The following is a 20,398-nucleotide window of genomic DNA, read 5'->3' on the forward strand; positions in this document are numbered from 1 at the left end:
GCTCAGTGCGGTGCAGCAGGCGCGGCTGTGCGGCAGCGGAAGTCCTTTGTTGCAGCGCAGTCCCTGGCAGAGCCAGAGCCTCTCCGCGCAGCCCAGCCCGAGCGCCGCGCGCCGCCGCCACTGCAGCTCTCGGCCCCTTCGCCTCCGCCCGCCTTTCCCGCTGCCGATTTGCCTTAAACTCCCTAAAATCTCCGCAGCCCCGGTTCCTGCTGCGGCCGGTGAGTATTTGCCAGTTATGGAGCTATTTGCGCAACTTTGGCCCGGGCTGCAGGGCGGCGGGCGGCGGGCTCGGCGGAGTGCGGGACCTGAGCGGCGCCGACCCGTGCGGGGAGCCGGAGCGCCGCGGGCGCACGGCGAGGACCCGGTGACGGGTGACTGCCGGGCCGCCTGCTTGATCCCGCCGCCCGCCAGCGCGCCCAGTCGGGGACGTGCGGCCTCCCTGGGTCGGAGGCGAAGCCCCCACGGAGACTAGTTCCCAAATTAGTTACCTTCTTTTCCCTTTCTTTCTCTGCCTTTATTTTTTTGAGGGGGGAGGGGAGGGGAGGTGTAGACGGGAGGCGGGAGGAGCCGGTTGATTGACGTGCCCAGAGCCCGCTTCTCTCAACTTACAGCCGCGGCTCCTTGGCGGGTGGGAGGGGAAGTGTCCCGGAGCCCGAGGCCGCAGACTTGGGCGCGCTCCGAGGGAGGAGGCGTAAGAGCCGTGCAAATTCTTGCCACGCTTTTTCCCACCCCCTCTTGCCGTCACACTCACTGTTTTGTTCAGTAAAAAGTGGTAGGTCTCGGGTTTGGGGATTTTTAGTGGAAAGATCCGTTTCCTGGGAAGAAAGTGCTTTCCTTTCCAGTGGTGGGCGCTTACTAGAGTTCTGTTAGTGTTCGGTAAATATGTTGGATGTAGATCGGGAGCAGTTAACACTAAAATATGTAGGTTTGGGTCTGAGCTCAGCCACTCACCCCGTCTCCCTTCGTACCTAAGCAGCGCATCTGCGTGATCTGAAAGGCTGACATGACATTTTCCAAGCTGGGAGCGTCAGGGAGATGTTGATGAAAGTCCTTGATGTTTTCTGGGGACAGTACGGCGTTTGTATGTAATAATATTTCTAAATCAAACTGGTATGCACGCGCAGGTTCTTTACTGGCCTAAGTGTATTCCCATGCAATATGTATCACGTCAGGAAAACTATGCCAGGAACGAAATATTTCCCCTTTGACACTCGATCCCAAGAAATGGTCCCAGGCTCTTTGAGACTTAGAATCAGTCGTTTGAGCTCAAGTTCAAGGCACTCCAGAGCAGATTTGGTGAAGGATGCCGTTCTCATGATGACTACTAAGCAATCACCACATTTTTCTTTGAAATTAGGAAATTTTGTCATTTCAAATGGATATGATGAGATTTGGAATACAAAACGATGAAGCTTGAATGATGGCTGGCCATCAGAACCTCAAAACTTTTGAGTCACTTGCTAGATATCTAATAAAGTCTCAGTAATACCTGAATGGGTTTGGAAGAAGCTAGATGGGGCTTCCTTATCTTAAACAGAAAAAATTGAACCGTAGTGATGGGGAAATACTTTCCCAGAGATTGATAAAATAATGATAGTCTGCAAGTAGAACCCCCTCAATCAGCATCATATATTCATTTTAAAAGCAGGTTTCTCTATTACAACCAGATTTTCATGGTATAGAATAATAACTGCTCGAGTTAAGCAATCTTACTGAAGCCTTTCTATTCTTTGTACCCCAGTATGGCCTAAATTGGAGGCAAGGGGGAGCCCTGATGCATCGTTGTCAAAGAGAAATCATATTTAACCAGGACCCTAGCAGGGCAGAGCAGTCTCAGACACTTGCTCTTGACCTTGTGTTTTATTTCGCTTTAATGCAGCTAAATTTTTGTACTGTTTCCTCGTTCTCTTTTGCCAGGCTCTGGGGAAGATATAGTTCATGGAGCTTTTTAAGGGTATCTCTTTGTGCCTTGCAGAATAACCATTCTAATATGCTAGAGAAAAGAAGTGCCTGCTTTCAGGCCTCTCCTCCATCCAAGAGAAGTGCTAAGCCTTTGCTATTAAGCTCTGGTCCAAAGGGGAGAGAGAACCATTTGAGATTAAAAATACAGAAAATTTTCCATAAATTTTATTTTTAAGCTACAATCTGTTGTCTTTCCCTCTGCCCAAAAAAATTGAGATACATTTGAAAACAAAAATTTGCTTGAGAGGTCACTTTGGTCCCTGTAGGATCTTGTCTCCTGACACTTTCTTGTGCTGTTATCTCTTACCGTAAAAATTGAAATTATTCTAATACTCTTATGGGAACCAAATTAAAAGTGATTCATGTCTTTTTTTTCCCCTCAGAATAGAAATGCTTTTTTTTTAATATAAAATTCATTTTCTTTATAAAAATTCAACCTATACCGAAGTACATAAAAAACAAAAATGAAAGTAATTTTGACTCCCATTCCTTAGAGATAATCACTGTTAACAGTCAATTCCTTGTTTAAAATGGGAGAGGGCAACATTTGGTCATACTGTGCTGCTGTGTGCACCTCACCCTGGCTAGGGACAGCCGTGATGATTCATGGACTCATGAACTCATGCTCTCTGTTCACTATTCTGGTTGGTGAGAATTGGCAAGGTAGAGAAAAAGGGAAAGTTTTGCATTAGAGTGATTTAAAATTCTATGATTAAGTAACAGACATGAGAGTTTAAATATAACAGGGCTGCTATTTTAGGTTTGTCCTTATGAAGTACTTACTGTAGCTTGGCAGGCTAGTTCTCACACTTTAATGTTAATATTGGTGTCAGGCCTTTGATGGGTTGATTTATACTGGCCAAACTCATTAAAGCAAAACCAAACCCTCACATTTGTAAAGAGTTTCATAATTTATAGTTGGGGAGGAGTAGTTATACTTATCATTAAGACCACTGCCAAGATATCACTGTGCTGATACAGGGTGAGAGGTCCCTCTGGATCTGTATCCAGAGGTAACATGCCAAACATCAAGGAAAGGAAACTAGAGGAAAGAAGATTAATGACTGTGGGTTTCAGATGTGGCCTAGAAGGAGATAGTACATATTTAAGTTAGATTTCTAAGTATATTCATATTGTGGCACATGTAAGAAGTCTTAAGAGTACAGAATCACTCATTTCTTAGCCTGGTATTTTCAAGAAGAGTAAACTGTGAAGTAACTGATATTCTGAAAACAAATTGCTGAAACAGTACGTAGAAGTTAAATTACAACATTGGTTGATAGTGTTGAGGACATGAGTTTTGTTTTTTTTGTTGTTTTTTTTTTTTTTCTGTGATTTGAATTTAAAATCACTTTCAAAATAAAATTGGAAAATTAAAAGAATTAAATCTCCAACCAGATTTTCTGTTGTCTGAGATGTGATCATTTTTAGAGATAATTGAAGAGCTCCATTCTCACTTTAAATCTTTTGTATTAGAGGAGGGCTTCCTTTGATGGGTGGTGGGAGTCAGCAGATGGAAGAGGAAATGGGGAGAGTAGGGCATTCTGCCTGCAGTATGGGGCTTTATAAGAATGGGGTGACTCTGGGAGGCTTAGAATGTCCAAAGGGACACTTCAGTTAATAGTCATTGCCAGAAAGAGTGTTTTCTGGCTGAAAACACTGAAACGTAGGGCTCTGAATCAAAAGAGTCAGAGTTTGAATCCCATCTTGTAAGATGAGCACTTAAGTATCAACCACTGAACCTGTTTCTTCATTTCACAAAATGAGGATAGTAAAAATACCTACCTCAGGGTTGTTGTAAAAATTAGTTGTATGGGAAATCACATTGTAATTTTTGACTGTTATATAAAAGTAGCCATAATTGAAATAATGCAAAAAGTTCATAAGCAAAATAAAACTTGCCTTCTTCAACACTTATTCATTCAAAAACTGATCAAATACCAACTAAATGTCAGGCAACTGTTAGAGGCTTGGGACAGAGATGACTAAGATAGTGTCCTGATCTCAGGGAGCCTACAGTGAAGCAGGGGAACCACATCATAATAATCCCTGCCATTGAGTGTGGTGATAGAGCATCACAGTTTGAATGATACATTATTTGTATGAAAGCACAAAGGCATTTGCTGTGTTAGTTAGTTTGAGATGAGGGGAAATATTAAATAGACTTAAGACTTAAAAATGGAGTTAAGCTTCTTAGAATGAACATAACCTTTTTTTTTTTTTACTTTAATTTTTTCAACATTCTGGAGGCCAGGTGCTTTTTGTTGTTGTTTGTAATGATTTATATTTATTGCTGGCTGTGTTGGGTCTTCACTGCTGCACAGGCTTTTTTCTAGTTGTGGCAAGCAGGGGCTACTGTCTGGTAGTGGTGCACGGGCTCCTCATTGGGCTGGTTGCTCGTGTTCTGGAGCACAGGCTCTAGGACACGTGGGCTCAGTAGTTACAGCTCCTGGGCTCCAGAGCAGTCTCAATAGTTGTGGCACATGGTCTTAGTTGCTCTGCAGCATGTGGGATCTTCCCAGATCAGGGATTGAACCAGTCTCCTGCACTGGCAGGCGGATTCTTTACTACTGAGCCACCAGGGAAGCCCCTGAACATACTTTTTATGATACTTTTTATTGGTTTCAAGGTGTGTGAAGTTTTCAGGATTTTGGTTAGAATTAAAAATTTAACACTTGGAGCTATTCAATTTAACAATTGAAAACAATACAATTAAAAAATATATGTGGACTTGCTGAAAGAAGGAAGCTGGATAGTCCCTCCCATCATCTTAGAGCTGCCTGACCAGTTTTCATTCAGCAACATTTACTGGGTACACACCATGCTGCAGAGAATTGAACAAGCCAAAGTCCTGGCCTTCAAGTTGCTCACAGTCTAGTTGGGAGACATATGGATAATTGTGGCAACATATGGATAATTGTGGCAACTGATTCTTATTTAGCAGTTGCTCCATGACACACCTCCTTATAGTAACCCTAAACCCTAGGGAAGATTGTGTGTTAGTTGCTCAGCTGTGTCCAGTTTTTTGTAACCCCATGGACTGTGGCCCTCCTTGCTCCTTTGTCCATGGAATTCTCCAGCCAAGAATACTGGAGTGGGTTGTCATTCTCTTCTCCAGGGGATCTTCCCGACCTAGGGATCGAACCCGGGTCTCCTGCATTGCAGGCAAATTCTTTACTACCAGAGCCACCAGGGAAGCCCTAGGGAGGATTATCATCCCCATTCTCAGATGAGAGAATTGAGGCACATTTTAGATGTAACTTGCTTGAGTTCATACATCTACTAAGTGACAGAGCCAGAATTTGAATCCAGGCAGTCTGGTTAGTCTGTGCATTAACATCTGCTTTATGTTGCTGTTCTGATGATTTAAAAAATAGCATAGTCAGTGCAAAATAAGGAGATAATACACAGTAATATCAAAACCTAAATCAGTGGGAGAGGGAGGTCTTACAGAGTACTTTCTGGAGAAGGTGATTGATTCTTAAAAGATATGTGGTGGGTTCAGACAGCTGAAAACAGCTAAAAACCAGTTAGCATGAATAAAAATGGAGATAAGAAATACATGAAGTATATGGAGTTGGAGGATGGGGGAGGTGGCAAGCAGTTTGATGCTTCTTGTCTGAAGTTTGAAGCAGTAAGTAACCACATAGGAGACTAGATGGGTGGACCGGAAGCGCTTTTGTATGCTTTCCTTAAGGAGTTTGCATTTCAGTCTGAGGGTATGTGAAAGGACTCAGAGAAGCAGAATGACAGGGTCTGATTTTTGTTCTTTATGAATCATCTGAGGGTGAAGGATAGATACGAGGGACCAGTTAAGGAGCCTATTGTAATAATTTAGAAGTAAAGATAGATGCCTCAAAGGACAGGAAAAGTAAGGATGGGATAGAGGGGCAAATTTGAGAAATATTTAGTGAGAAAATTGGCAAGACTTAGTTAACTGTGAGGCAGAAGTCCTAGGTGACTCACAAGTATCCTGGGTGGTTAGTGCATGATGGAGGCGGGGGAAGAGCAATTTTAGGTGGGTCCCAGACAAAGTCACAGAGTGAATATGTTGAAGAATAGGGTTCCACAAAATGAACCCTAAGAATATGAATGCCACGTGCAAAAAGGGACTTCCTGGTGAAGCTGCCTTTTGCTGAGACAAACCTGCTGTTCACCCAGTGCCCTCTGGTGGTCAGAAGATGCCATGTTGCCTCCTCAGGATGAACGGATCAAAATGTAGACTGAATTAAATGCTTTTCTCCTGGAGAGAGAGAATATTTCAGGAGTCACTATGTTTCCTTTGCATTCTGTGTGAATAAATTCATTTCCTAGACCTAGCACCTTGACTTCAGGAACACCTCAGTTATTCAGAAGTTATTTGGTTGACAACCTCAGCAAAGAGTAAGGCAGTTTGTTGCCTATCAAAAATTAAGATAGGTTAAACAAAGTGCATGAATTAAAACCTTATTATACTCATAAAACACTTCCCTAGGTCCTCACAGAAAATTAAATTATTTATGTAGACTCAGTTTCAATGAGTTTTTGTTGAATTTCATAACCCATAACAGAAGTAGTAGGCTACAGGAGATCAGCAGACCTTTTAGAAGTGACAGCAGTTGGCCTGGACAAGTAAGGAGACAGAAGAATACTAACCACCCCACAAACTACACTCTCCAAAAGTATAACAGCCTCAGGCTGTTTTGTGTAGGTGTGAACAACCCTTGCAATTTGAACAGTTCCTATTTTTCAGAAAAACAAAACTGGTGCAGAGGAGCTAGTAGCCAGCCAGGTGTTGCTGTATGTGGGGCAGCTGTTGGAATTGGAGGAGGAGCCCCAGACCAGAATGAAAGAGACAAAGGTCCTGTCCTGTCATCTAAAAAATTAGATATGACTTTGAGTATGACTTAATTTCTCAGGGCCTCAGTTTGTTTTCTCATCTATAAAGCAGCAGGTTGAACTTGATCACTTGGTAAAATTCTGTGAATTTTGTTCACAATGATGACATTAATGTTTAAGAAAAATTCTGTTGCTCTTGGATTAGAAAGACAGTTTTCATCTCTGGTTTATATAAGAGTTACATGAGGAGTATGGTTATCTCTATCTTATAGTTGAGAAAGCAGGCTCAGAGAGGTGAAGAAAATTTGTAGTTGGGTAAGTAGTAGAGCTGGTATTCAAATCTATCAATGTCTGCTCCCTGGGGTCTTATTTAATATGTTCATTTAACAAGCATGCATTAAGTGCCAACTCCATGGGAATTGTGCTAGGCACAGGGAACACAAAGTCCATTAAGCCTTGTCCCTGTCTTGGAGAGCTGAGTGTAGTAGGCATAGTCTCTCTGTTAGTGCTAAAGGTGCAAGTATTAATACTACTACAGAACAGTTGGCGCTAGTGGTAAAGAACCTGCCTACTAATGCAGGAGACTTAAGAGACACAGGTTCGATCCTTGGGTGGGGAAGATCCGTTGGAGCTGGGCACGGCAACCCACTCTAGTGGTCTTGCCTGGAGAATCGCATGGACAGAGGAGCCCGGTGGACTACAGTCCATAGGGTCACAGAGAGTGAATCATGACTGAATTGACTTAGCATGGCATGCACTGCACAGCACAGTTAGGACAAATTAATACACAGCCTCATTGGGGTTTTTAAAGACTTTATGGTGTGAGGACAGAATGGAGCCACCATTTATAGCTTTGTTTCTATGGGAATATGTTTTAAGTTCCAAATAACTTAAAAGTTTTGGAACATAACCCAGTAAAATTTCAGAACTTCCTGTACTAAGTACTGAATTTGCAGTCTAATAATCAGTCAGGATGCCTATTCTAAAAAGTGAATAAAATTTTCTAAACTTGATGATGACTGTCCAATTTCAGCACCTTGAATAAAAACCTGTTCTCTTTAGGAAACAAACCTGTATAACCAGTTCTTCCTAGAAATCTCAAGGAGAAAACCTAAAGAATTTTACTGAGGTTAAATTTAGAGATTGGAGCACTGTATACCCTGGAAAATGGTATTCTAGGAAGAACTTTGCCAAGGTGACCTTATTTTTATAGGCAGCAAAGTCATTAAGGCTATGATCTCAAGCTGCAAAGTCATATTGCTTGTGTTCTAATCTCACCAAGTACTCTGTGGCCTTAGGAAGGTTATAGAACATTGTGTTCTGTTTTCTTATCTGGAAATGGGTCTTAGAACATACTTTGTAGGATTGTTATGAGGATTAAATGATAAAATGATATACATATTTACATGCACATATACATGTTTTATATATAATACTATATATCTTAACTGTTGACATGCCAGGCTCCAGTTTAAGCAGATATATGTTACACACACATAGACACACACACACATCTGCTTGATAGTAAGGCCAGTGAAACAAATTTATCTTCCCTCCCATTACATTTTCAAGCTTTTATTTTTGCTGATGTGTACCTCTCCCCAATTGTTTACATACACACCAGTGCAGATATCTGAAATGTCTTTCCCCTTGCTTTCTACTTTTCTTTCTTATCCTCACTTGTGGAGACTTTAGTCAAATCCTTCCTAAAGGCCACTGTTCTGGTACAATTCATGCTTTTCTCTTTCTAAACTCTTACTGAGCTTTATTGAATATAATTTAGTATTTAATTTTTCTCAAATTGTTTCTTGGTTTACAATGTAATCCCTCAGGGAATTCCCTGGTGGTCAAGTGATTAGGACTCGCACATTCACTGCCAGGGCCACGGGTTCAGTCTGTGGTCGAGGAACTAAGATCCCACAAGCTTCACCGCTCAGCAAAATAAAAAAAGAAAATGTAATCCCTCGTATGTAATTAGCTCTACTGTATACCATCCTTCTCCACCGTCCACCTCAGTGCTTTATGCTGTGTTAGGAACACGGTGGGTGTTTAATACATTCTGATATTCTGGTTTATAAGCAAAGAGAATCCTTTCACTATATTTCAGGCTTCTTAAGAATCTAGTCTATAGCCCTCAAGTCAAATCCATATACATACATTTATCATATAAGACATAGAAATAGATATGAGGAAATGAATGTATGTACTTAACAATTACCTTTGAGACACAGAGGTAATTGTTAGTTCAGAGATTAGGATGCTGAACTATAAACTCAACTGCATGTGTGTGCTTAATCGTGTCTGACTCTTTGTGACCCTGTGGACTGTAGCCCCCCAGGCTTCTCTGTCCATGGGATTTTTCCAGACAAGAAGACTAGAGTGGGTAGTCATTTCCTTTTCCAGGGATCTTCCCAGCCCAGGGATTGAACTCACCTCTCCTGCATTGGCAGGAAGATTCTTTACCACTGAGCCACCTGGGAAGCCCTGAGCTATGCAAATGGTTCTCAGAAGAGTGTTCTTAGTAATGCAAGTCATTGACACAGATTAGAGGGTGGATGGATGTGAGAGTTGGACTGTGAAGAAAGCTGAGCACTGAAGAATTGATGCTTTTGAACTGTGGTGTTGGAGAAGACTCTTGAGAGTCCCCTGGACTGCAAGGAGATCCAACCAGTCCATTCTAAAGGAGATCAGTCCTGGGTGTTCTTTGGAAGGACTGATGCTGAAGCTGAAACTCCAATACTTTGGCCACTTCATGCGAAGAGTTGACTCTGAAAAAGACCCTGATGCTGGGAGGGATTGGGGGCAGGAGGAGAAGGGGACAACAGAGAATGAGATGGGTGGATGGCATCACCGACTTGATGGACGTTAGTTTGCGTGAACCCTGGGAGTTGGTGATAGCCAGGGAGGCCTGGCGTGCTGCAATTCATGGGGTCGCAAAGGGTCGGACACGACTGAGCGACTGAACTGAACTGACTTGATTCGCCTTATCGGAGAAGGCAATGGCAACCCACTCCAGTACTCTTGCCTGGAAAATCACATGGGCGGAGGAGCCTGGTAGGCTGCATTCCATGCGGCCGCGAAGAGTCGGACACAATTAAGTGACTTCACTTTCACTTTTCACTTTCATGCATTGGAGAAGGAAATGGCAACCCACTCCAGTGTTCTTGCCTGGAGAATCCCAGGGACGGGGGAGCCTGGTGGGCTGCCGTCTATGGGGTTGCACAGAGTTGGACACGACTGAAGCGACTTAGCAGCAGCAGCAGGGCAATAGAAACATCAAGCAAAACTTTTTTTCCATTTAAGAGATTTAGCAATGAAGGAAAAGTATTTCTGAAACCTTACTATGTCAGTGAGAAATTTACTGAAATAGCTTAAAGTATAATTTAGGGAACACATCTACTGAATAAGACTAGATGCACATACACAGACACAACCACATTACAGATGGGAGTTCAGATTGGGTAGTTTTTTGTGCAAGGATCTTAATAAATCTCGTGTTAAGGACTCATGCTCAATCCTTGCTGACTGTTCTTTGCAGAAGGGCACACTGCAAGGAGTATGTAGTAATCACTGTTTAGTGGTTAGTACCATCTGGATGGTCAGGAATCCCAGTTCCTACTTTACCACAGTTAACCCTCCTTAATACATTGTTTTAACAGCACTACATCATTGTCCTTGTGTGAAATAAGCCTGTTTGACCAGATTAGATCTCTAAGCTCTAAAAGCCTCTGAATATCTAAATTACTGAATATTCTTAATGTGCTTGGTAGCTGGTTTTGAATTTGAGAAAGCTGGTTAAACTTTTTCAAACTAAAATTTTAAAAATCCAGTGCATCACCTAACTCCTTATTCCTCTAGAGAACTACATCCACACTGGGTTTCCTTCTAGCCTTGGGAGAACCCTCAGCTTTGGATCAACTTTGAAGTTTCTGCTCTCAGCCCTAGCCCTTTGACTTGTGGCTGTACAAACTTGCTCTACCAGTGATGCAGCTAGTAGTAATATACAAACAAAAGCAATCACAGAATGTCATTATAAAAACAAGAATTGAAATCTAAACATTTATTAAAAACAGGTAACAAGCTTTACTGTAACAAAGTTCACTATGTTTTTTGGGGTAGCATTATTAAGGATATAAAAAAAGAGCAAACTTCTTTTGGAATTTGAGTGAAACTTTTTTTTTTCCAACTCCAGCCCCCTGCAATCTCCAAGTGAAACTATTGTTTAATAAAAGTGAGTGAAAATAAAGATTTTAATGCAAAAATTATTCTCAAGACATAACAAGCTAAAAGTCTCACAGGAATTTAGATCCTTCACCCATGATTCCACCTCCTGCCTTTGTTTGTTTTTGTTTTGGTGTTATTAAGCTGCCTTAAAGCTTTTCTGAATGAGATGTAACAAGAAGAGAGTTGTTCATGCTAATGTGTGAATGGTTGCTAGTAAAGGTTACTCTCCCTAAAATCAGCTTGACTCAGAACTTGGTTGTAATGTTGTAGAAACTACAGTTTTATATCAGCCTAAGAGCTGTAGTATTAGCATTAATTTTTAACAAAAAGGTACTTGTTCAGCTTCCAGCTGTATGAGGGGAAGATAGACATATAGAGACATGGTGGTGGTGGGATTCATACTCAGGTCTGTTGGACCCTGAGCCCTTGTTCTGTCCATCACAGCACATTGCCTTCGTGCATAGTACATGAGTCTGTGTTGAGTGAAGTAACTCATCTAGAGCAATAAGTTGCCCTCAGTGATGTATCCTTGAGATTATAGGATACCTATGTTGTTGCCGATTCTCAGTACTTTATACAGTGCCTGGTACACCAAAATACTCAACAGATTTTTGAGTTAATGTGTGTTAAAATGCTGTCGATTCTCTTGTTTTAGTGTTTTGTTTAACACAGAATGTATGTTCACTAATTTAAGTGAATTATAACTGTAGCTACAGATGTGCCTATCATGTTGGTTGCTGACCATAAAACTGCTTTTCCTTTAGATTAGAAAGGTCTTTGGAACTTTTAAGCTCTTAATGTCATTATTTCAAGCATAAGACATTTAAACCTGAAAGTTTTAACAGATAAACTGCTGGCTTTCATACGGATGGGCTCTTATTTAGAAGGAAATTTTAAGACTGTCTAGTCAGACTTGCCTCCTGTGCTTAAGGAAGCAACACTACCATCACAACTGCCACTATTCCTTCCATTAGTTATCACGTGCCAAGCACTGAACATTTCACACATGGCTCCTGTGAAGCCTCATGTTTGACTTGATTTTTGAGGTGTAATTATCCCCACTTTGACAGTTCAGGAAACTTGGGGTCAGTGAGGACAACCAAGTCATCTAAGGTGGCAAAGCTAAGTTGGAACTCAGGCCTGACCCAAAGCCTTTTCACTGTACTGTCCTCAACAGAATTTCTTCCCTGCTTCTAGATGGGACAGTCATTATCCTCTAGATGACTTTGTTTCATTTTTTAACAACTCTTATTATTAGAAGAAAATGTGAGATAATATCTATCCTTCTACCTCTTTATTCATTAAAGGTCTCTCTGAAGCCTGTAGAACAGTGGTGTCCCCAATCTTTTTGGCACCAGGGACCGGTTTCGTGGAAGGCAAGTTTTCCAAGGTCTGGGGTCAGGGGGGTAGTTTTGGGATGAGTCAAGTGCATTACATTTATTATGCACTTTATTATTATATACTTCATCAGCTCCACCACCTCAGATCATTAGGCATTAGATCCTGGAGGTTGGGGACCCTTGCTGTAAAATGTCTATAGACCTAGAAATCTCATCCTACATAAAATGGGCTTGGAGGGGGTCAATATTTGTGTGTGAGTGTGTGTTTTAACTCTTTAAATAAGGATTTGTTGTTGTTATGTTATTGTAATTTTTATATAACTTCATAGTCTGTGGTTATTTACTTGACTTTCCATCCTGAAAACTTTTCTCATTTTTTTATAGCCTTCATTCATGAATATAATTTTCATAAAGGCCACATGACAGTGAATTTTTGGAAGTGGATTTACCTTGGTTTACTTACAACTCCCTTCTTATCGGGCATTTTGAGTTATAAATAACACATTGATAAATACCTGAGCATACATTGCATTTTGTATATAGCTACATACTGAACATGACTCAATTCTGATACAGATATTTAAGTTACACAAGGTTGAAATACTATACCTACTTGTAATACTACTTGATCTGGCTTACAGAAAAGGTCCAGACATTTCAATTTAAAGATGGCAGTAGGTCTCATAAGCCATCTTCATTTCACCAGGGGCATGTCCCTACTGTGTAACTCTGATTTCAGGCAGGAAAAAAACAAGCAGGGTGATCTTTAGGCAGTAGGGGAAAGGGGTATGTGACCCACATGTGATTTGTGACAGATAAAAAGCAAGTAGAAGTAAGTAAATTTAGATAATTTCTAATTATCACTGCAGAGATTAAAAGGTGTGGAGACGTGAATGTTTTATTTCTGTGAACAGCTTGTTCAGTTCTTTTTATGTTCAGTCAAATTGCATAGGAACTTGTTTTCAAGTAGAAGATAGATTCTGAAATTTTATTTATATAGGTTAAAAATTAGGGCTAAAATTGGATCTTATTTTAGCTTTGTAATATATTGGACTTACAATGCTCCTGTCTTTATTCAGCATCAGCTCTATACATTAAAAATATTTATAATGTTGATAAGTGAAGAAAACTAGTTGCAGAAAGATATGTACAGTACAGTATCATTTAGGTTAAAAAAAAAGTTAAAAAAAATCAAAGCAAAACTATTTGTCTGGCATGTAGTGGATACTCAATAGCTGTTGACTCTGTAGGTATACATATAAACAGATTTGAAGATAAATAATTGGAGAGGTTATCTCTGGAAAGAGGTATGTGACCTAAGGTGTGTTTTTATTTTATGTACTTTTATGTTTTAATTTTTTTCAGTAAGCATGTGTTACTTTTGTACTCCTTTTTTTTAATGATTGAAAAATTAAGAAAAATTTACAATCTAAGGACAGATACCTCCTTCCCAAATAGGTCCCCTGTTTCTTTATACAGAATTACTCCTTCTCTAATAAATTAAGAGACAGGCATTGACCAAACCTATTTGCTTGGTACCATTTGCATGTAGTCTAATAAGCTTTAGTGAGTAGAATTTTTTCTAAGGAAACTTTCAAACATACAAAAATAGAATTATGTCTACCTCCTACCTTCGATAGTTATCACCACAGGACCAATCTTGTATCATTTATAGCCTATACCCACCCCACTGGATTATTCTCAAGCATATCTTAGATGTATCATTTCATCAGTAAATACAGCAATATGTGTATCTAAAAGATAGGATGCTTTTAACACAACCAAAATACCTGCATCACACTTAAGCATGAGCAATAATTCCTTTATATCAATCACCTGAAGAGTTTTTTTGTTTTTAATATTCGGCAATTACTTTCAATTCAAATTGCTATTTTACTTGCTTTCACTGTATTCTTCAAGTACTTTAAAACTAGTGTCTTTTTTCCTTTCAAATTTAGTTTGAAATTGCATGTTTCCTCCTAGAGTTGTAATGAAACCAAAATGATGGGTTTTGCTTTTGATACCTTTGCTTGTATTTCTTAAAATAAAAATGAGAAGCTTGAATAAATGGCTGGGTATCTTCACCTTTAAATTTTAAAAGTGATTCAGATATATATTAATTGAGTTTTACTACATTAGAATGGACAGCTCTTTTTTTTCAAGTGCTTTTCTGATTTCTTGTCTGATTTTAATGTTTTTGTTTTACATAGGTCTCTAATTAATAGAAGATGGCAAAGCCCAGCCACAGCAGCTACGTCCTTCAGCAGCTAAACAACCAAAGGGAATGGGGTTTTCTCTGTGACTGTTGTATTGCAATTGATGACATTTACTTTCAAGCACACAAAGCTGTTCTAGCTGCTTGTAGCTCCTATTTTAGAATGTTTTTCATGAACCATCAGCATAGTACTGCACAACTGAATCTCAGCAACATGAAAATTAGTGCTGAGTGTTTTGATCTCATTTTGCAGTTCATGTATTTAGGAAAAATTATGACAGCTCCTTCCAGTTTTGAACAGTTTAAAGTGGCAATGAACTACCTGCAGCTGTACAATGTCCCTGACTGCTTAGAAGACATACAGGATGCAGATTGTTCTAGTTCAAAATGTTCATCTTCTGCTTCTAGCAAACAGAACAGCAAAATGATATTTGGGGTGAGAATGTATGAAGACACTGTGGCTAGAAATGGCAGTGAAGCTAATAGGTGGTGTGCAGAGCCAAGTTCAACAGTGAATACACCACATAATAGAGAGCCTGATGAAGAGTCGTTGCAATTAGGTAATTTTCCTGAGCCATTATTTGATGTATGTAAAAAGAGTTCTGTGTCCAAATTATCTACTCCAAAAGAACGTGTATCACGACGCTTTGGACGGAGTTTCACCTGTGATAGTTGTGGATTTGGCTTTAGCTGTGAAAAATTACTAGATGAGCATGTGCTAACCTGTACTAACAGACATTCATACCAAAACACAAGATCCTATCATAGGTTAGTGGATATTCGAGATGGAAAAGACAGTAATATCAAAGCTGAATTTGGTGAAAAGGATTCTTCTAAAACCTTTTCTGCACAGACAGACAAATACAGAGGAGACACAAGCCAGGCTGCTGATGATTCGGCTTCAACTACTGGAAGCAGGAAAAGTAGCACAGTGGAGTCTGAACTAGCCAGTGAAGAAAAAAGCAGAGCTGCTGAGAGGAAAAGAATCATCATTAAGATGGAACCAGAAGATATTCCTACAGATGAACTGAAAGACTTTAACATTATTAAAGTTACTGATAAAGACTGTAATGAGTCCACTGACAATGATGAGTTAGAAGACGAAGCTGAAGAGCCATTTTATAGATACTATGTTGAAGAAGATGTCAGTATTAAAAAAAGTGGGAGGAAAACTCTAAAACCTCGGATGTCAATAAATGCTGATGAAAGAGGTGGTTTAGAAAATATGAGGCCCCCGAACAACAGCAGTCCTGTACAAGAGGATACTGAAAATGCTTCTTGTGAGCTGTGTGGGCTCACAATAACTGAGGAGGACCTGTCATCTCATTACTTAGCCAAACACATCGAAAATATCTGCGCATGTGGCAAATGTGGACAAATACTTGTGAAGGGTAGACAGCTTCAGGAGCATGCCCAGAGATGCGGAGAGCCCCAAGATCTGACCATGAATGGGTTAGGAAATGCCGAGGAGAAGATGGACATGGAAGAGAATCCTGATGAACAGTCAGAAATAAGGGATATGTTTGTTGAAATGTTGGATGATTTTAGAGACAATCATTTCCAGATAAACAGTATCCAAAAGAAGCAGTTATTTAAACATTCTGCCTGTCCTTTTCGATGTCCTAATTGTGGCCAGCGATTTGAAACTGAAAATCTAGTGGTTGAACATATGTCTAGCTGCCTAGACCAAGATGTGTTTAAGAGTGCCATCATGGAAGAGAATGAAAGAGATCACAGACGAAAGCATTTTTGTAACCTGTGTGGGAAAGGATTTTATCAGCGGTGTCACTTAAGAGAACACTATACTGTTCATACCAAGGAAAAACAGTTTGTTTGTCAGACATGTGGAAAGCAGTTTTTAAGAGAACGTCAATTGCGCCTGCACAATGACATGCACAAAGGCATGGCCAGGTATGTCTGTTCCATTTGTGATCAAGGCAACTTCAGAAAACATGACCATGTACGGCATATGATTTCTCATTTATCTGCTGGTGAGACTATATGCCAGGTCTGCTTTCAGATATTTCCAAATAATGAACAGTTGGAACAGCACATGGATATTCATCTGTATACATGTGGAATATGTGGAGCAAAATTTAACTTGAGGAAAGATATGAGATCACATTATAATGCCAAGCATTTGAAAAGAACATAAGTGATTTTCTACTGTATAATGTTTAGCTGATAGGAGACAAAACACCAAAGCAAAGGATATGAGCTATTTAGAAAATGATTTTATAAGATGGAATTGTTGAAAAAAAATTTTAAGGCCCTTTTACCTTTAATATTTTTGTTTAGGATCTTAAGTATCTACATTTTAGGTGTTATTAAATGTTTATCATTTTTGTTATTTCTTAATAGAATTCTTTGTTTTTAGTTTGTTTTAGCTATGATTAAAATTACTTTTAAATGTAGATTACAAGTGGTTGTTACCCCTTTGGTGACTATTGAAGCTTAGGTTGTTTTTTTTTAATCAATAAGGTGATGATGTCACAATTTTTATTTTATGTTGTTTTTTAAGGCTACCTTGTGAAATTTTAAACCCAATATCATTGGCCATTCCTGTTTTAAATTTTAAAAAATATATTTTTTAAGTAGTTATTTAAAACTATCCCATTTACTTTAGCTTTTTTTTTTTCCTGTAAGTTGAACAATGATTTAGCCACTGTTTATTTCCCTCTTACCAGTGAAATTCATATTCTTAAATTGAAAACTTAGTAGGCAGGTTAGGTGTGCTGAATCTAACCTTGAAGGTTGACATGGGCTCAAACTTGGCCTAAAAAGATTGATGGACCTAAGGAAATTCCTATAAATGAATATTTCCTATAATTGATAAAATATTATCATTTAATAATCACATTTAAAACTTATATTAAGTGTAAAAACCCAATGACTGTACTCCACTTGGCAAATTAGTGGGGACAAGTCATTTTGTTTTGTGATATTAAATTTAACTATGATAGTTAATTAAAAAAGCATATCTTGTATTCATTTAAAATAATTTAAAATATTTTGATTTCTAAAATGTGTTAGTTTATCAATTATTTTTGTTTATAAATAGACTTTAATAGCTTTCTAGGAAGATGACATCTAAAGGAAAATGATTTTTCACCTTTAAAATGACATACTTTTGGAACTTACTTTGAGATTTGAGAAAGCTGCCATGTATATTGATAAATCTAATAAAATAAAGAAATCAATCACAAATCTGGTTGTTCTATAAAAGTAGAGTGTGCAAAAAAAACATGTCTTGTGTTTTATACTAAGATTTGGAGAAAATGTGTTATGGAAAATTACAGTTTTATCAACATGCTTTTTTTTCTGTAAAGGACTATAAAATTTGAGGACTATAAAATAATAACAGAACATATAAATGTAAATAGTTTATCATTTTTTAGATAAAGTAGTATTACTGTTAGTTGTTGCTGACACGAAGTCTACATGAATTACATGTGAATTAAAACTGGCAAAACCAGCCCACAAATCCACACATCTGTTGGATAGAATGTGTTTTAATGTAAACTACTTGCATAGTAATACCCTTCTCATAATGAAAGGGATTTTAAATAACTCCTATATTTAAAAGTATAATTTTGTGATTACGAACAGTAATTTAACAGTATTGTTCTTTTTGTTTATATCACATTTTAAAGATATGCAAGTCATATTTTTATATACAATTTGCATAAAAGAACAAGTTTGCCAAGAGAACTGAGAGACATATTGACTAGCATAGATTTAGTTGAAAGAGAAGACCACAGTGTGTGCTCAAAGATTTGTGGGGGCATGTTGAGAGGTGTTAAGAATTGAAATACTACAGGAGCCATACAGTATTAGAGCAAAATAATGGGAAGTAGAGATGGGGGAAATACACAAAAAGGCAAATGAGAAATCAGGATTTTTTTTAAAAAGCCATATAGCAGAAAAAGCAAGAAAAATGATTCATCTTAGTTCGTGGATACAGTAGTTTATCAAGTTATTAAATCTGAAATGCAACTTAAAATGAAAAATGTATATACATTACTGAAGAAACCTGATAAAAGTTCTGTAACAAATCCAGAGACCATCAGAGAATAGAAGATCTCAAACCAAATTTCAAAAGTATATAGCATCTTAGTAGCGACTTAGCAGCAGCAGCCGACATCACTTTCTTTGGAACCACTTTTTTCCATCACCCTCTTCAAAGCCTCTATTGCAATGGCTTTCCCACCATTAAAGAACAAGTTTGTTGTTTAGTCCCTAGGTTGTGTTCGACTCCTTTTGCGACCCCACGGACTGTAGCCAGCCAGGTTCCTATGTCCATGGGATTTTCCAGGCAAGAATACCAGAGTGGGTTGCCATTTCCTTTTCCAGGGGATCTTCCTGACCCAGGGATTGAACCCATGTCTCTTGCATTGGCAGGTGAATTCTTTACCACTGAGCCACCTGGGAAGCCTTTAAAGAACAGAAGCCTATCTAAATACTACCACTCTGTAAAAAATGATTTCTACACCCATTGGGAAAGGGGTTTAGTTTTAGACATGTACTAACAGCCAATTAGCAAGCGAATATATAAACATATATATAAACATTAAACATAATTTTACATAACTGAGATGTTTATAGTTTCACAAAGCCACACCACAGGATGTGTTTTCCCCGTGTGTTACACAGGACACATGCCTTTTGTTTTGCAACTAGCTACAGCAGTATAAGCTTCTTTGAGTATATGTACAGTCTTCCTCATTAAGAGTTCATTTAATGACTACGTGCCTCCTTTTAAAACTAGGGGGAGTGAAAACTATCCGACACCTCTCTAGCCCAGTTTTCTCTCACTTCCCTCTCCCGGAGTGGAGCTACAGAGTCGTGCCTACTTAATACCGCTTCTTACCCTCCAGTGCTATGAAGACAGTGAATCGAGGTTGTGAATGTTGCCTCCTCCTACTGTCTATAATTTACGTGATTAGGCTCCAAATGTGAAAATGAAGGGGAAATCTAGATAGGTATATATGGAAACTTGTTTTTTCTTACAAATACAGTCTTTCTTAAAGGGCCTTTTGTTCTCCAGCAAAAAATCTTGCCACCAATTCCAGCGCAGCTCAGATGTTGATAATTTTTAGTAAACAGGACTAAGAATCTCAGAGATTAGTGGATTATGACTCAGAAATTTGTCTTAATCCTGTATTTTTAAAGTAATATTCAGAGAAATGACTTACATGAGTAAAATGGCTAATGTTTAAAGTTTGACTATAAACAAAAAGCAGCACTCCAAGGGCAAGATACAAAAATTAAAGAATTAAAATAAGGACAGAGTTTTCTAGAGCAGCCAGCACCAATTAAAAGGAAATATTATAGACCAAGTAAAAATCACAAGTATTGTGGTTGAGAACAAAAATATGAGCCAGGTAGAAACATCGAGGTAAAAAAAAAAAATCAGTGAAGTGAGTAAAAATAGAATTTGATTGGCTAAAATAATGATTAATTCCATTAGAGCTACAGAATGCCTAATGAAAACAGCTTTTATGAACATGCCAAGGATATGCATAACATGTGAGATAATATTCCAACGTTTAAAAAAAGTGGGAAGAGAAGCTGGTGGTGGTTTGTAACATTCTCTGGTTAAACAATACATGTTCCTATATATCACTAAAGAACTTCTGTATTTAATAGATCTGTGGAAAATTCCCTAAAGACCCAGTGTAACAGTTTAAGTTAAACATAAAACTTGTTAACAAAACACTAAATTAGTACCAATCAGAAGAGAAAAACCTGAATATGTATATGCATACATAGTTGAGAATAAAGTAGTTTGGTGTATTTAATTCTAAATGGGTTTTATGAGTTACACATTTTTTTTTTT

At 38.7% G+C, this 20,398-nt stretch overlaps 2 protein-coding genes across 3 annotated transcripts in view; one reads left to right on the forward strand and one right to left on the reverse strand.

Moving 5' to 3' along the window:
• Window positions 1-507, reverse strand: part of ZBTB25 (zinc finger and BTB domain containing 25) — a 32,983-nt gene extending 32,476 nt beyond the window's left edge. Inside the window, exon 1 of the mRNA XM_055538344.1 lies at window positions 489-507. The gene's annotated coding sequence lies outside the window, so the exon portion shown is untranslated. The remainder of the gene's footprint in view (window positions 1-488) is intronic.
• ZBTB1 (zinc finger and BTB domain containing 1) lies at window positions 82-17,933 on the forward strand. Of its 2 annotated transcripts, XM_055538328.1 has the most exons (3): window positions 82-218; window positions 12,312-12,380; window positions 14,555-17,933. In XM_055538328.1, exon 3 carries the CDS (start codon window positions 14,573-14,575, stop codon window positions 16,712-16,714), a length of 2,142 nt encoding a protein of 713 aa, XP_055394303.1. In that variant the 5' UTR covers window positions 82-218; window positions 12,312-12,380; window positions 14,555-14,572; the 3' UTR covers window positions 16,715-17,933. The 2 variants fall into 2 exon arrangements, with proteins under 2 accessions (XP_055394303.1, XP_055394304.1); XM_055538329.1 differs by lacking the exon at window positions 12,312-12,380.
• The last annotated feature ends 2,465 nt before the right edge of the window (window positions 17,934-20,398 follow it).

Source organism: Bubalus kerabau, chromosome 10 (assembly GCF_029407905.1).
Source record: "Bubalus kerabau isolate K-KA32 ecotype Philippines breed swamp buffalo chromosome 10, PCC_UOA_SB_1v2, whole genome shotgun sequence".
Taxonomy (NCBI): domain Eukaryota; kingdom Metazoa; phylum Chordata; class Mammalia; order Artiodactyla; family Bovidae; genus Bubalus; species Bubalus kerabau.